The sequence below is a fragment of the Dipodomys ordii genome, unplaced genomic scaffold (genome assembly GCF_000151885.1).
Source record: "Dipodomys ordii isolate 6190 unplaced genomic scaffold, Dord_2.0 Scaffold6, whole genome shotgun sequence".
Classification (NCBI taxonomy): domain Eukaryota; kingdom Metazoa; phylum Chordata; class Mammalia; order Rodentia; family Heteromyidae; genus Dipodomys; species Dipodomys ordii.
This window is the reverse complement of record NW_012267222.1, coordinates 15,508,280-15,525,127: the sequence shown is the minus strand read 5'-3', so window position 1 is coordinate 15,525,127 and position 16,848 is coordinate 15,508,280. Positions and strand designations below refer to the sequence as shown.

General features: G+C 48.7%; 1 protein-coding gene and 1 pseudogene across 1 annotated transcript in view; both read left to right on the top strand.

The window, feature by feature from the left end:
* The first annotated feature begins 2,833 nt into the window (after positions 1-2,833).
* On the top strand, positions 2,834-3,338 carry LOC105997939 (annotated as a pseudogene).
* A 7,785-nt stretch (positions 3,339-11,123) lies between these two features.
* The window catches only part of LOC105997932 (proproteinase E-like), an 8,872-nt gene continuing 3,147 nt past the window's right edge, over positions 11,124-16,848 (top strand). Inside the window, exons 1-2 of the mRNA XM_013032510.1 lie at positions 11,124-11,129; positions 11,247-11,421. Coding sequence (XP_012887964.1) covers positions 11,124-11,129; positions 11,247-11,421 — 181 coding nt within the window. The remainder of the gene's footprint in view (positions 11,130-11,246; positions 11,422-16,848) is intronic.

Below are 16,848 nucleotides of genomic sequence, written 5' to 3'. Positions count from 1 at the left end.
TTCCTTCCTTCCTTCCTTCCTTCCTTCCTTCCTTCCTTCCTTCCTTCCTTCCTTCCTTCCTTCCTTTCTTTCTTTCCTAGTACTGGGGCTTAAACTCAGGGCCTGGGTGCTATCCCTGAGGTTTTTTTTACTGAAGACTGGTATTCCACCCATTGAGCCACACCTTTCTTGGCTTTTTGTTGGTTAATTGAAAATAAAGAGTTTCACCGACTTTTCTGCCCCCAGTGGCTTTGAACAGGATCCTCAGATCTTAATCTCCTCAGTAGCTAGAATTAGAGACATGAACCACCAGCATTCAACTTAGTATTTTATTTTCTAGGTGAAGTCATTGAAGTCTTAGAGATTTACCAAAAACAGACCCAGCAGGCCAGAGTTCAAATTCTACTTTCTGAGCTGGGCTCCAGTCGCTCATGCCTGTAATCCTGGCTACTTAGGAGGCTGAGATCTGAGAATGGTGGTTCAAAGCCAGCTCAGGCAGGAAAATGTAAGACTCTTTTCTCCACTAAACCATCAGAAAAGCCAGAAGTAGAACTGTGGTTCAAGTGATAAAGCACTAGCCTTGAGCAAAAGAAGCTCAGAGACAACATCCAGGCCCTGAGTTCAAACCCCAAGAGCAGCAGAAAAAAAAATTCAACTTTCTGGACCCAAAATTTACACACTTAAGAGCATGAAGCTAGGGACACAGCGGACCACCCTTCAGTTGATGCGAAGTCAGCGACAGCACTCTGGGAGAGACAGGAGGGCGGGTAGCTGTAGCAGCCTACACCACTAAGCCCCCTCCCTCCGTATCAGCCACGCCCAGCCACCTCTCCCTCCCTAGCACTGCAGGATAGAGGCTAGGGTCTCAGGATGTCCTGGAGGTGTGGAATTCCCCAGCTTGCACAGTCTCCATACACAAGCCCTTTGCTCCTCCTAGGCCACCCCCAACCTTGGCATGACTCCATCCCCAAACCAGCTGCCAATCTGGCATTGGCAACATCATCTTTGTGTCTCCTGCTCTCTCCCTCCTCACCTGATTCTCTCTCTGCCTGCCCTACCAAAAGCCTTCCCCTTTCCTGTGCCTCACCAAGACCATCCCAGTCCTTCCCCTGACCCGTGCAGCAGTTTCTCCCCTCCCCTGGCCTGGGATGAGGGGAGGCATGTTTCCTGTCTCTTTGGCTTTTGGAAAACATCATGGGGGAGCAAGCCCAGCTCAGCAGTCATGTGTGTGCATGTGACATTCAGATCAGTCCAGGGGACAGCTAATGTCAAGCGCCATTGACAGCTGTTCCCCTTGATAGAAGGGGTGAGATTGACTGGAATACATTGTATACAGATGCAGAAATGCATACCCCCCCTCCAGGCACTGTACAACCCGTGTATGCTAATAAAACCAATGAATAACTATAACAACAACAACAACAAAAATCCAGAAAAAAACAAGAATGCTGCTCTTCCAATTTACCTGGAGACCATCTGTGCCCAGCCTTGGGCAACTACCTGCAGGGTGACTTATCTCAGGCCTCACGAGTTGAAATCTCTCCTGGGCTTGGATTCTTCTGTCCCAACCAACCAGGGTACCATGAGTCATGCATCCTAATGTACTCCCCACACACACCTGGAGGATAAAGGCCCCCCACTCTCACCTGCTGCTAAATCCAGTGCTTCCCCAAGCTCAGGAGAGCAAGGACAGGCCAGGACAGATCTGAGCTCAGCAGCTCTGGAGCAGGTGGGGCTTGGCTAGAGCCCCAGCCAGCCAGAGCTCCCTCTTGCCAAGTTGGCTTTTGAGGTAGAACAGTCAATCTGGAGGGGACAGGAGGCCCCAGAAAGGGCCTGGGGGATCCCCTGTAAGGGAAAAATAGTCACATATAGGTTTCTGTGCAAACTTGCTGAGAAAAGACAGCACCTGTGCCAGGTAGGACAATGGGTCACTGGTTTGGTACTGTGAATAGAGGTAGGCAGTTGAGTGTCTCCATACCTTAGTCTCCTATTCTATAAATGGGGACAAGGAGGGGTCTCAGAGAACAATGCACAGCTTTCCATGACCGCTCACATTTACCAAATGGTCCACAGTCCAGGCCCAGTTCTGATGGTTTTACCTGCATATGTACAAACTGCTGCAGTGGTGTGCGGGAGTCAGATACAGCCATAGTTCAATATTCCAGAATCTGGAATATTGAACCATTGGTAATGGGCTGGGCATGGTGGCACATGCTGTTAACCCAGAACTTGGCAACTGAGACATGAGGATCAATCATAAGTTTGAGGACAGCCTGAGATCTATAGGAGACTCTGTCTCAAAAGAAATAAATAAGTACAGCAGGTGCCAGTGGCTCATGACTGTGATCCTAGTTACTCAGGAAGCTTAGATCTGAGGATCTCAGTTCAAAAGCCAGCCTGGTGGGAAAGTCTGAAAGACACTTATTTCCAACTAACTACTACATAGCCAAAGTGGAGCTGTGGCTTTAGTGATGGAGTGTCAGCCTTGAGCAAAAACAAAAACAAAAAACAAAAAAAACTAAGAGAGAGCACCTACACTCTGAGTTTAAGCTCCAATACTAGCACACACACACACACACACACACACACACACACACACAAATTATTAAGCAGGGCTAGGAATGTGGCTTAGTGGTAAAGTGCCTGCCTGGCTAGCATGCATGCAGCCCTGGGTTCAATTCCTCAGTACCACATAAACAGAAAACGCAGGAAGTGGAGCTGTGGCTCAAGTGGCAGAGCACTAGCCTTGAGCAAAAGATGCTCAAGAACAGTGCCTAGGCTCTAAGTTCAAGCCCAAGGACTGGCAAAAAAATAAATAAATAAATAAAATTAAGCTGACTGCAATGAGCTAGCAGGCTGAAGAAGGAAGATGGTGATAAAGTTGCCTGTTACCCAGGAGGAAATCAAGGAGGCTGAGAAGCCAATCGATCATGAGAAGATGTGCCACTGCTGCTTCTGTGGGTCTTCACCAACAACAACGGCCACCACCACTGCATGGACAGTTCTCCCGTGGAAATGTGCTGTCCAGCAAGCTGTAGATCTATACCTGGATGGATGCAACCTTGAAAGAACTGACTAGGTTAGTGAAAGAAGTCTACCCAGAAGCTAGAAAGAAGGGTATACACTTCAATCTTTCAATTGTTTTTATGGATCTTAAAAGACATGGCTATCGAGTGAAGGAGATTGGCAGCACCATGTCTGGCAGACAGGGGACAGACAACTTCATGACATTTTAGTCCCAGAAGTTCCAGATAGGTGATAATTTAGACATAGCCATTACCCCTCCCAACCGAGCACCACCTCCTTCAGGGTGAATGAGACCTTACTTTCTTGAATTTATTTTTCAGCCACATATGTAAAATACTTCTTCCTCCCCTGATTTTTGCCATGAAGCCTTTAAATTCTTTTTTTTTTTTTGGTTGTTGGTCGTGGGGCCTGAACTCTGGGCCTGGGTGCTGTCCCTCAGATCTTCATCTCAAGGCTAGCGCTCTACCACTTGAGCCACAGCACTACTTCTGGCTTTTTCTGCTTATGTGGTGCTGAGGAATCGAACTCAGGGCCTTATGCATGCAAGGCAAGCACTCTACCCCTGAGCCACCTTCCCAGCTCCAAACCTTTAAATTCTGAAAAATTGTAACACATCTATTTAGGAGTTAGATTTGGATGTACTATAGTATGAATATTATTAGAAAGTCCACGTTTCAAGACCTTCTGTAAAATATGAAGACAAGTGCTCTTAGCATTCCATGTGAAACTGTATTGTGAAATATATGTGTGCAATCAAAAAATAGCAAGCAAAGATGAGTGTTATCAAGAAACAGAGTTGATAATTAGTATTCACTTCTCACTTTGAGGACAATCAAGGCAAATGGCTGCACAATGGGATGAATCATTTGAGTCTAAGTTTCTAGAAGGTACCAGAATCATCTGTCACTCTTCAGGGCTTCCCTTGGGCAAGGCCCCATGCTGAGTGCCCTACCTACTTAAAGCTCTTGAGCACCTGGGGGTGAGGGGGGGCAGGGAGGGTTCCCTGAAGGGAGCACCAGTGCCAACTTGTCCTGGCAAGGCATAGCACTGGGAGGTATTCAAAGGAAGAGACGCTCTAGGCCATATTACCAAGTCTGGCATACTCAGCAAATTTCCCCCTCCCTCACCAACCCCCCAGGTTCCTTCCAGAACTTTCTTGTGTTTCTTTTTCTTTAGCTCCTACCCAATATGCCTGTTGATCATGCTTCTTCTAATTCCTTTATTTTTAATAATCTTTCATTTGGATTATCACCTGTCTCCTTTGCAAGTATCAGTACTGTGGCTAGAACTCCGGGCCTTGAAGTCTTGATTCTTTTTTTCACTTTACCACTGAACCACAGATCCATTTGCATCTTTTTGGTGGTTAATTGGAGATAAGGGTCTCTTGGACTTTCCTTCCTGGGCTGGTTTCAAACTGAGATCCTCAGATCTCAGCTTTCTGTGAGCTGCTGGCTACTGGCTCTCTATTACCCATTCCTTATCTATTCTTCTATTCATTTATTCTGTATTTGTGCATCCATCCATTTGCCTATCTATTTGTGTGAATCTATTGATTCACATATCCATTAACACATGCATTCATCTAACAGAAACTCAGTACCAGCCCTGTGCCAAGATAGTGGAGCTGAGGGATAAGTATCTAGAATTGGTAGTGTGTCTACCAAACTCAAGTGAATCCCTGTGAGGAAACCTTGTGACCTTTATTGTCCCTCAAACACACCCAGAAATGAACACACCCCTACACAAACTTATTAGAAAAGATCCTGGAGACCGTGGCTCCAGGGCTCTGCCTACTGGCAACTTGTATAATTACATTGGAGCTGCACAGCCCTAGGGAGCATGGAGGCAGGGAGAGCTGCTATCACTCTGGGTCATTCCCACCGGCTGCAACAACATGCTAGGAGCATCTAGCTGTGGGGTCTTGTTAGAAATGTCTTACCCTAGCCTTGCCAGGCCACAGACCAGAGTAAGAATCAGTATGCAAGAGAGAAGCTTCTTTGTGCAAGGCCAGTCGCTCTTCCTTGTAATCCTAGCTACTCAAGAGGCTGAGATTTGAAGATCAAGGTTTAAAGCCAGCCTGGACGGACAAATCTGAGGGACTCTTTTTTTTTTTTTGGTCCGGTCATGGGGCCTGAACTCTGGGTCTAGGCACTGTCCCTCAGCTCTTCAGCTCAAGGCAAGCACTCTACCACTGAGCCACCTTCCCAGCCCCATCTGAGGGACTCTTATCTTCAATTAACCAGCAAAAAGCCAGAAGTAGAAGTGTGGCTCACGTGATACAACTCCTGCCTTAAGGGAAAATCTGAAGGAAAGTGCCCTGGCCCCAAGTTCAAGTCCTAGTCTTGGCACATACAAAGAGAAAGAAACATAGAAAGAAAGGAAGAAAGGAAGGAAGGAAAAAGGAAGGAAGGAAGGAAGGAAGGAAGGAGAAGAAAGAAAGAAGGAAAGAAGGAAGGAAGGAAGAGTGCTGGGAAGGTGGCTCAGTGGTAGAGTGCATGAGGCCCTGGGGTTGATTCCTCAGCATCACATAAACAGAAAAAGCTGGAAGTGGTGCTGTGGCTCAAGTGGTAGAGCACTTGCCTTGAGCTGAAGAGCTCAGGACAGTGCCCAGGCCCAGAGTTCAAGCCCCATGACTGACAAAAAAAAAAAAGGAAGGAAGGAAGGAAAGAATGAAAGAGAAAGGAAAGAAGGAGGGAAAGTTTTCTTTGGGGAGGGCTATGTGGCTGGTCGTATGTATCTGTATGAAGTGTGTGTGCTCTGGCATTGTGTATGTGGGGTGCCGGGGTGCTAATCCTGAGTCCATGCTAGGACGCCATGGTCTGGGTAGGATAGAAGGGTGTGCGGGGTAACCCCTACCTGTGCACCAGGTTAGAATGTCAACATGCTGTCGACACCCACACGGGGTGGAGCCACACTGAGGTGCTGGTCCCCAAAGTTCCCTAGTGGGGTGGGGTCCTGGTTGTGTGCAGATGCACCTGTTTTGGCTTCCTTGTCTTCCTGGCTCACTTCCCTGACCTCCTCCACGTGCTTCTCAAGCTTACCTCCCATACCTACTGCCTGCACTTTGGTCTCCTCCTGAAATAATAAAGGAGTACCCCACGGGGTGGCGGAGAGGGGGCAGCCAGCATGCTGAGTTCAGAGGAGTGCAAGGGCAGCATGTGTTCCATCCCTGCCATTTGCTTACTTGAGAAAGCTTACTTCAGCATTGAAGGCTGTTTGGGTGGGATTGTAACCTAGTCCTGAGCCCCCAAATCCAGGGAGCATGCAGCCAGAAGAGGCAAAATTGTATATGGCAGCCTTTCTTTGGGGCACTTGCATGAGCTTTAGGTTTGAACAGAGAAAGAACTGAGACAGTGTGTGAAAGGTAACCAGGCAATCCCAGACTGTGTGGCCTGGCTGATCGTTATCTCAGTGCTAGTTCTGTAACGGGAGGCCTAGAAGTTGTTAACAGCTGCCATCACTTGAGGGTAGCAATCTGGTTCCTGTGAGAAGATTTCTCCTGCTCCAGGGGCAGCCCTATCATTGTAGATAATTGTCCTCATTTAGGGGGTTGTCTGTCTGCTGAGGCTTTCTTTTTTCTTTTTGCCTTGGGGGTAATTTCAGCTCACATCATAAAGATGTTATCAACTGGTCCTATCCTTCCTGGATTTCAAGGTGGCTGCAAGTTGCAAACTGCAGAGAAGAGAGCTCAGAGCAGAACACATGGATGCAAAATGGCATTCATTGTGCCAAGCTTGTCTCCTGCTTTTAGTTAACGTATGAGTCAGTACTTTCCAGCAAATGCAGCTTCAAATAGGATCATCTCCTCATGATGCATGCAAGGCAAGCACTCTACCACTGAGCCACCTTCTCAACCCCCCAAATGCTCTCTAAGAATCTAGCCCTCTACACTGGCTTATTTCATATTCCATATGTGTGCACATGCACACCCACATGTACATTCATGCATGCGTGCATGCACTGGCTATGTGTGCACATGTGTACCTTGACACCCACTATGTACAGGTCCCACGGAATGCCTATGATCTGGGTCTCAGAATTGGACATGTCTGTGCAAGCCCTGCTTGATTCCTCTGTCACTTCTAGCCCAGACTGGTTTTCTTGGAACACCTGCCTCCTCAGCCCAGCTATGCTTCCACTCCCCCACCCTGGTTACCTGACAACCTATAAAGAATTTGAGGGGCTGGGAAGGTGGCTCAGTGGTAAGTGCTTGCTTTGCATGCATGAGGCCCTGGGTTTGATTCCTCAGCACCACATAAGCAGAAAAAGCCAGAAGTGGTGCTGTGGCTCAAGTGGTAGAGTATTAGCCTTGAGCTGAAGAGCTGAGGGATAGCGCCCAGGCTCAGAATTCAGGCCCCAAAACCGACAAGAAAAGAAAGAAAGAGAGAAAGAAAGAAAGAAAGAAAGAAAGAAAAAGAAAGAAAGAAAGAAAGAAAGAAAGAAAGAAAGAAAGAAAGAAAGGAAGGAAGGAAGGAAGGAAGGAAGAAGGAAGGAAGGAAGGAGAGAGAAAGAGAGAGAGAAAGAAAAAAAGAAGAAAGAATTTGAGCTAGATGCCTTAATAGCATTTTCCTGACTTGTATGGCTTCTAACTGAGATCCTCAGCTCTCAGCCTCCTGAGTAGCTAGAATTATGGGTATGAGCCACTGGCACCTGGCTCCTAATAGCATTCTTGCTTTTCTTCAAACTGTTTTCCACTCAGCAGCATGTTGAAAGTTGTTGTTCTCTGGACAAAGCCCTTCAATTTTTCAGCTCTCTTGTTTTCAGTTCCAACTCTCCCCTCAACTTCATAGGAATTCTAGTCCTTATAGCTATGCCTCACTCCATTGTGGGTGGGTAGGGTGCAAGCAGACTGAAGTTCTAAGCAACTATGACAGCAGATTTCCAGAAGACTAGAGAAGGAGAGAAAAACCAGGACATTTTTCTCTCCCTGGCTGCTGTGTGTGTGCGTGTGTGTGTGTGTGTTTCTCTCCCTGGCTGCTGTGTGTGTGTGTGTGTGTGTGTGCGTGTGTGTGTGTGTGTGTCTGCCTGCCTGCTAATTCTAGGAGGAGACACTTTTCCCATCTGGAGGCTGTGTGTGTTAGGGCTGCCAAAAGCAAAGTGCCATAATCTGGGTGACTTCAGCAACAGAAATTCATTCTCTTATAATTACAGAAGCCTGAAATCCAAAATCAAACAGGTCAGCAGGATAGCCCCTCACATGGTTCCCTTCTGGGGACTGAAAGGGAAGAATCTGGTATGGGACTTGCTCTCCTTGGCCATCTTCCCTTCATGTGTTTCTCTCTGTGTCCCACTTCCTCTTTAAGGGCATTAATCATATTAAATGAGCCCCACCTCATCTTAACTATTTACATTAGGACTGTCCCTGTTTCCAAATAAGGCCTTATTCTGAGGTATACTGCCTTGGATAGTTTGGATCCAGTCCTCAGAAGCGTTAACGGTGGTATTGGGAGATAGAGCCTAGGAGAGGGTCTTCAGGCCACTGGGGGTTTGCCAGAGAGGGGATCATGGGACCCTGTTTCTTCCTCCTCCTCCGCCTCCTCCTCCTTCTCTTCTTCCTCCTCCTCCTTTTTTTTTTAAAGTGGTTTCCTGGTCACTGGCCAGCTCTGCCATGCATTCCCAGGCCTAAAGCATCAGGCTCACTGATCATGGATGAGACAGTCCAAAATTATGAGCCACAATAAAACTTTTCTCTCAGTCAGGCGCCGGTGGCTCTGAGACTCTTATCTCCAATTAGCCACCAGAAAACTGGAAATGGCGCTGTGGCTCAAGTGGTAAAGTGCTAGCCTTGAGCTGAAGAGTTCAGGGACAGCGCCCAGACCCAGAGTTCAAGACTCATTACCTACAAAACAAACAAACAAAACAAAGAAAACACCTTTTCTCTTTATTACTTGATTGTCTCAGGTCTTTATGCAGTGATGCAGAGCCCACTGGGCTGTGCCCAAAGCCCAAACATGGTCAGATTTCAGCTAAGGTGGCTCTTTTCTTGGCACAGGGGTTAGAACTCCAGTATAGAAAATCTGGAAGTTGGACTGGGAAGGTGGCTCAAGTGGTAGAGAGCTAGCCTTAAGCTGAAGAGCTGAAGGACAGTGTCCAAGCCCAGAGTTCAGGCCCCACGACCAGCCCCCCCTCCAAAAAAAAAAAAATCCGTGACTGCCCAGGCACTGGTGGCTCAGATCTGTAATCTTAGTGACTCAGGAGATTGAGATCTGGGGATCGTGGTTCAAAGCAGTTCAGGCAAGAAAGTCCATGAGACTCTCATCTATAATAAGCTACTCAGGAAAAGTCAGAAGTAGAGCTGTGGCTCAGCACTAGCCTTGGGCAAAAAGAAGCTGAGAGACAGAGTCCAGACCCTGAATTCAAGCCCCAGGACTAGAACAAAGAAAGAAAGATGCCAAGAAAGTGGTGCTGTGGCTCAAAGTTTAGAATGCTAGCCTTGAGCAAAAGAGCTCAGGGACAGCCCCAAAACCTGAGTTCAAGCTCCACAACTGACCAAAAAAAGAAAGAAAGATGCCAGGCACTGGTGGCTCACACCTGTAATCCTACCTGAGGGGGCTGGAAAGGGGGCTCAGTGGTAGAGTGCTTGCTTCGCATGCACGAGGCCCTGGGTTCGATTCCTCAGCACCACATAAGCAGAAAAAGCCAGAAGTGGCGCTGTGGCTCCAGTGGTATAGCACTAGCCTTGAGCTGAAGAGCTGAGGGACAGTGTCTAGGCCCAGAGTTCAGGCCCCATGACTGGCAAAAAAAAAAAAAAATCCTAGCTGAGATATGAGGATTGCAGTTTAAAGCCAACCCAGACAGCCTGTGAGACTCTTTTTGTTGTTGTTGTTGTTGTTGTTTATGGGGCTTGAACTCTGAGCCTGGGCGCTGTCCCTCAGCTCTTCAGCTCAAGGCTAGCGCTCTACCACTTGAGCCACAGCGCCACTTCCGGCTTTTTCTGCTTATGTGGTGCTGAGGAATTGAACCCAGGGCCTCTTGCGTGCAAGGTAAGCACTCTACCATGGAGCCACCTTCCTAACCCTGATAATGTCTTATTCTAAGCATCCTTTTGAATTTTTATTTTTCTATTCTATTATTTATTTATTTATTTTGCCAGTCCTGGGGCTTAAACTCCAGGCCTGGGCACTGTCCCTGAGCTTCTTTTGCTCAAGGCTAGCACTCTACCACTTGAGCCATAGCACCACTTCCAGTTTTTTCTGTTTATACGTTACTGAGGAATTGAACCCAGGGCTTTGAGCATGCTAGACAAGCATTCTACCACTAAGCCATATTCCCAGCCCTAAATTTTAATTTTTCCTTTAAGTAATGTTGGGAGATGGGTGATTTAACTCCCTAATGGGAAGCTCCATGGGCCCCTGACCACCTTGAACAAAAGATTGTCAACCAGGTAGCTAACTGACCCATTCTCATAAAGCATTGAACACTCCATGGACAACCACCACAACTTGCTGCTGAAGCATATTTCCAGCTTCTGAAGGCATTGTCCAGCAGACAGCTTATACCAGGCTTTTTGCCAGCACAAGCCTCAGAGAATTCTAAATGATCCTATAGTGGTTTCTACCCACACCGATTGGCATCAGTTACACTGGTGACCCAGCAGGCCTGTGATTGGTGCAAATACAGATCTTCATTTGCATAAAGGACTACCCTAACAACAAGGACTGTGTTGTGATTGGTACAAACACAGCCCTTCATTTGCATAAGGGACTGCCAGGACTAATGAAGATTGTGCCATGACTGGTGAAAACACAGTCATTCATTTGCATGAAAATCCTCCATGATCCGAATGGATACCTTTCTGTACCCTCTTTTGGGCTTTATAAGTAGGGTGTTCTGTATATTTTGAGTCACCTGGGAGATACCCTGCTAAGCTGGCTTCTCGTGTTGCAACATAAGGCCTAATAAAGTCCCTTCTTCAATAGTCAGTCTATCCTAGCTTTGATTTTTATCTTTAGATGAGTAGCTAAATTTGTAATAATGAGGCAGTGGCAAGGGCAGGGTGTCCAGAGCCATCTTGGTGGGAGGAGCAATGGAATCAACAAGCAGTTTCCGCAACACTGGAAGCCATCCTCAGGAGTGGCATAGGGCTAAGAGGAGCCAATCAGCTCAGGGTGGCAGTGATGGAGGTGAGGTCCATGGTAGGGGAGTTGTAACTATCCCAGCAAGAACAACCACCAGCAGGGGCCATTGGCAAAAGAGGTGTTAGCGCAAACAGCAGCTGCTGGGGCCTCTGGTATGGGTAGGAACACTGGCAGCCCAATGGGGCTTCCCATGCCAATGGGAAGATCAGCAGCACAGTGAGTGGGTGGAGCTGCCCCCTGGCTCTGGAGCTGGCACCGTGGCAGGAGTTGCACTGCTTACTGGTGGTGCTGTTGAGTGCAGCAGGTCCTGACCCTAAGGCTGGCAATCTCAAGTGTGGTAGGTGCTAGCCAGCAGTGATGCCTCACGCCTGTAATCCTAGATATACTCAGGAGGCTGAGATCTGAGGATCATAGTACCAAGCTAGCCCCGGCAGCAGTCTGTGAGATGCGTGTCTCCCATTACCTAGCAAAAAGCTAGAAGTGGAGCTGTGGCTCAAATGGTAGAGTTTTAGCCTTGAGGCAAAAAGCTCAAGGATAGTGCCTAGGCCTTGAGTTCAAGTTCCAGTACTGGTACAAAACAAACAAACAAAATAACCCACTGTAAGTGCTGATTCCCCGTGATATATATAACCAGATAGACCTGAATTTGACATTTTGTATTAGACCTGCTTGAAGGATGCAGCTGCTATTCTACCCCGATACTCCCGGATCTGGAGCTGAAATTAATGACCCTCTGGCAGGGAGTACCTGACAAAGTACACATTTCAGACCACTTTCCCTGGCCTAGGATCGGAGATAGTGGCTGCCTGGCAACCACTTCCCCGGGTCGGGGTCAGAGATAGTGGCCATCTGGCAACAACTTCTCCTAAATTACCCTAGAAGTACCCTCTAATTAGTTTAGAGCACAATAGCTCGCTAGCCTGACCAATTATTAGCCCCAGCCCTTCCCCCCTCCCCGCTTTGTACTGCGCCAATCATCCGCTAGAATTATGATTTAAATTTCCCGCGTGGTGTATTGATTCGTTGCCAATACATACTGAGGCCTTACCCCTACCAAAGAACATATAAAAAGTGCTGTAACCCTGTGCTGGGGGCCTCTCTCTGCACTCGGACATCAGTGCACAGAGGGGTCCGTGCTCGAGCTCATCAATAAACGACTCATTGCCGCTTGCATTGATCTTTGGTCCCTGGTGGTCTTTTTGGGCGCTTCAAGTCTCTGGGCATTACACTTGCAACCAGCCAGGTCTCAGGGCCCCAACCCCCAGGGTGCAAGAGCTGAAAAGCTAGAGGCACAAGCCACCTGTTACCACCCGTCCTCCACTACTGCTGCTTGCTAAGAGTCACAAACATCCACTAAGGGCCTGGGTTGGCAGGAGGATTTCTTGCCTCCTCTTGCTATCCACCTGGACAGATGAATCAGGACCTGGAAGTAAACAAATGTCACCTCTAGGGGGCTTCTTGTTGGGATAGACTAGAAAACTGAGCAAGGGGTAGCAAAGAGAGTCCATGCCATGCCCAAGCCTGAAGGGCAAAGGCAGGAAGCAGTTCGTGAGCCAGAGAGGGTAGAGATAGGAAAAAAAGGTTCTAGGAGGAACTAAGGCCTGGGGGAGGAATGAAGCCATTGTAAAGCAGGGCTGTCCAACAGGGAGCTGGGGAATGAACTTCCCAAAGTGGTCTCTTTCTGGCACCTCCCACTGACTGACACAGCCCAGAAGACACATGAGCCCATAGGCTCTCCATCTGGTAGGCAAAGCAGGGCACAGAGGGGTGGCCAGAGGCAGACAGAGCAGATTCTGCAGTGTACCATTAAGCCTGGTGAAGGCCTGGCTTCCACCTGCCTTCTTCACAGAGAGGCCCCACGTGGGAGGAGAGCACCTGGAATATAGCATGTGCTAGGCAAACATGTATGGAATGAACATTTGCCCTATAAGAGCAGGGGACGGAAGGAGCTCACATCACCAGCCCTTCACCACCACCCCTCCCCCCCAGCAGGCTGGCATACTTCTCCCATTCTGCTCATTGCCAGGAAAGCCTGGCACCTTGCATGGGAAAAAGTTGGGTCCATTAGCCAGCAACTTCGTCAGATACCAGCTGAGGTAGTGAGATCTATGAGACAAGATATACCTGTGTATATACCAACCTAGCACCCCTTAGTGGCTTCTTTGGGCTCAGTGGATCATCGACATGATCCTGGGTCTCCTTCCTCCTCCCCAAGGCTGCATTGCCCATCTGGAAGGGATGGAGGAACTATAAGGCAATGGGGTCCAGCTCTGTGTGCAATTCACGGTGACACTGGCACATTAAAAGCTCTGGGAAGTCCTGCAAAAGAAAAAAAAAGTCAAAAGGAAAAAGAATAATTTGAATTTTATTTGACCTATTTCTCAATCCCATTTGTGTGTGTGTGTGTGTGTGTGCATGCACGCATGCGCACGCGCCAATTCTGAGGCTTGAACTCAGGGCCTGTGTATTATCCTTGAGCTTTTTGGCTCAAGGCTAGCACTTTACTACTTGAGCCACAGCTCCACTTCTGGTTTTTTTTGGTGCTTAATTGGAAATAAGAGACTCACAGACTTTCCTGCCTGGGCTGGCTTTGAACCATGATCCTCAGATCTCAGCTTCCTGAGTAGCTAGGATTGCAGTCATGAGCCACCGCAATTCCCTTTTTTACTGAGTGCTCAATGGGTTCTGATCTGAGGGAGGAAGCCAGGACAGTGAACAAAGGAACAGATCCCTGCGTGTGGGGGAGGGGGGCTCTACCTCTGCAGGTCTGTCACCAACAGATCATGTCTTTCTGTCTTTAGGAGCTGCTCCCCAGGGCTGTCATTCAAGATGCTGAGCTTTTCAGGGACATGGTGGCAGGTGGGGCGGGGGGGGGGGGAGTAGAGGGAGGGAGAGGGTTATAGAGGAGAGGACAAGGATCCACAATTGCCAGTGTCAATGTCAGGGATGGGAAGCAGAGGCCATCTGAAGTTTCCTTTAACTTCATTGATTCATTCCTCCCCTCCTGTAGTAAATACTGTTGGCTCCCTATGACATGCCAGGCTCCCTTCTAGTCACTGAAAATGTGGAGGGGATTGAGCTAAGATTCTGGTCCTCCTGGACTTTCCTACTGGGAGAAAACTAGAAATACAGGTTCCCCCAACATAGGAGCTTCCCTCTTTCAACCTTCTCCCCAGACTTACCTCCTAATTCCCACTCCCAACTCTCACCCAACCACACCCTTCCATTCAGGAAAGCGTTCACTTGGCTTCAGCCTGAGGCCTGGAATAGACGGAACGCCTCCATCTCCCACCAGCGCCCTCTTCTGGTGCCAAGAGGGGTTTTACTTTTAGGGGCTTTGCTCCACCCTCCAGGGTTAATCCTTGAAAATGAGGCAACCTGGGAGAGAGGGTGATGGACGGCTGGCCTCAGAGGGGCCAGAGAGCCCTGGGCCACATGCTGGTCTGACACTGGGACTTGCTCAAGGCCAAGTAGATAAGGGCTGGGGAGGATCGGAATGCTCCTGGTGCCCTTAGTGCTCCCAGCTTTTCTCTGGATGCCATCACTTCTGTCAGAGTCCTCAGGTTGGGCTAGGTGGTCTCCTAGGCCCTACTGTTGCAGTGAGATGGAGAAGCTTTTCTTCCAGCTGGGCCCACTCCTGGGCCCTCCCCTTCTCTGCCTCAGTGTGAGGCCTGGGGAACGGGGCTGAGCACTCAAGCTGAGCAAATACAACACAAACCAGGCCTACAGCAAACAGGGGCCAGGGAGGGCATGGCTATTTTTAATCTCGGTTGGAAGGATTTTCACAGCTGTTCCCGCTGCTGTTCTCTGGCTTGTCAAAGGCCCAGGCTACGGAAGTGGCAGGCCCAATGGAGGGTGTGACAAGAGAGGTCCATTGCCTAAATCCCACCCAGGCATATGGCTGACCTTCCACCACTCACAGGCCTCTCTCAGCCCAGCTAAGCTCTGCCTGCCTCGGTTTCTAGGATACAAGTGCCTGCAGGCAGACATCCAGATGATTTGTGGGTTTTATTGTATTCTTTTAATATTTGGGATGGAACTCAGGCCTTTGAGCAGGCTAAGCACCTGCTGTCCCACTAAGCTGTACCCCTGGCCCAACCAGGGAGACATTTTTGGAAGTATACCCCTTCCTCTCACCTTCTCCCACCCCAGTTCCCCACATACACAGCACCTTGAAAACATCTGGCAGACACAGAGGAATCTCAAAAGCACTGTGCTAAACCAAAGATGTCTAGAAACTAATGGTATGGCCTGTAGGATTCCACTTGTATCCCCCAAGAATCTAAGGCAGGTGAGTCTCAGATTTCTGGTCTCTAAGGTGGGACAGAACTTGGGGATAGCAGAACTAGAGGCTGGTTTGTTCCGATAGAAACTTTCTGTTATCAGTTGGTTTATTTGGTGCCACCTGAATGACCTCAGGATGCAGGAATGCAGGTCCTTCTGTGGGCTCTCCTTCTCCCACTGTGGCCTTGGCCCTGGGAAGGCTTGGTATTCTACCATCTGTTATGGGAATGGGGCCCCACGTGGCCCCCTCCACCTGCCTGCTCCCCTATATCAGAGCCCCAGGCTTTGGCTATCACAGCAGAGCACACAATGCCTCGGCTACTGATTTCGCTCCTTTGCCTGGCCCTGGGTAAGCTCCAGCCCGTGTCTCTGTTCCTCAGGTTGCATGGATCTAGCCATCCACCCTGGCTCCTTGGGGTAACATCCAGAACCTAGGATCCTTCAGCATGGGGCTGGAGTGGAAGTGGGAGAAGTTATGGGTGGAACAGGTCAGGAGAAATCTGGAAGAACCCAACAGGCTGAGGTAGGAGTCCTTGAGAGAATGGTGAAATCTCAGGGTACAGGGCCTGGGCTCTAGGCTGGCATTTCTATTCTTGTGCTTTGTGACCCATCTCCTCATACATTCCCTCCGTCAGCTCCAGTGTCAGTGTTCCAGCCTTTCCCTGGCCTCTCTACAGCCTCCTCTCGCATAACAATAAGGGTAACAGATAATATTCACTGCAGAATATCAAAGGTTTTGTCTTCTGTGTGTGTCTGTACACACCTGATGGTACAAGGGCTTGAACTCAGGGCCTGGGCACTGTTCCTCAGGGTTTCTGCTCAAGGCTACAGCTCCACTTCTGGATTTTTGGTAGTTAAATGGAAATAAGAAGGCTAGGAATGTGACTTAGTGGTAGAGTGTTTGTCCAGCATGCATGAAGCCCTGAGTTTGATTCCTCAGTACCACATAAACAAAAAAGCCAGAAGTGGCACTGTGGTTCAAGAGGTGAAGTGCTAGCCTTGAGCAAAAGAAGCTGAGAGGGAGAGAGAGGGCGGGGTGTCTATCTCATGGACTTTCCTGCCTGGGTGGCTTCAAATCACAATTCTTCTCAGGTCTCAGCCTCCTAGGATTATAGGCATCAGCCACAGTACCTGGCTTCTTCTGTGATCTTTATTTATTTATTTTTTTTTTGGCCGGTCATGGGGCCTGAACTCTGGGTCTGGGCTCTGTCCCTCAGCTCTTCAGCTCAAAGCTAGCGCTCTACCACTGGAGCCACAGCGCCACTTCCGGCTTTTTCTGTTTATGTGGTGCTGAGGAATCGAACCCAGGGCCTCATGCTTGCAAGGCATGCACTCTACCGCTGAGCTACCTTCCCAGCCCCTTCTTCTGTGATCTTACATAATTCTCTCCACAGTCCTGTGGTTGGTACCATTATTATCCCCATTATAGAGAGTAGTAAATTACCTCATACAAAAACAAGCAGCTGGGCTGGGAAGGTGG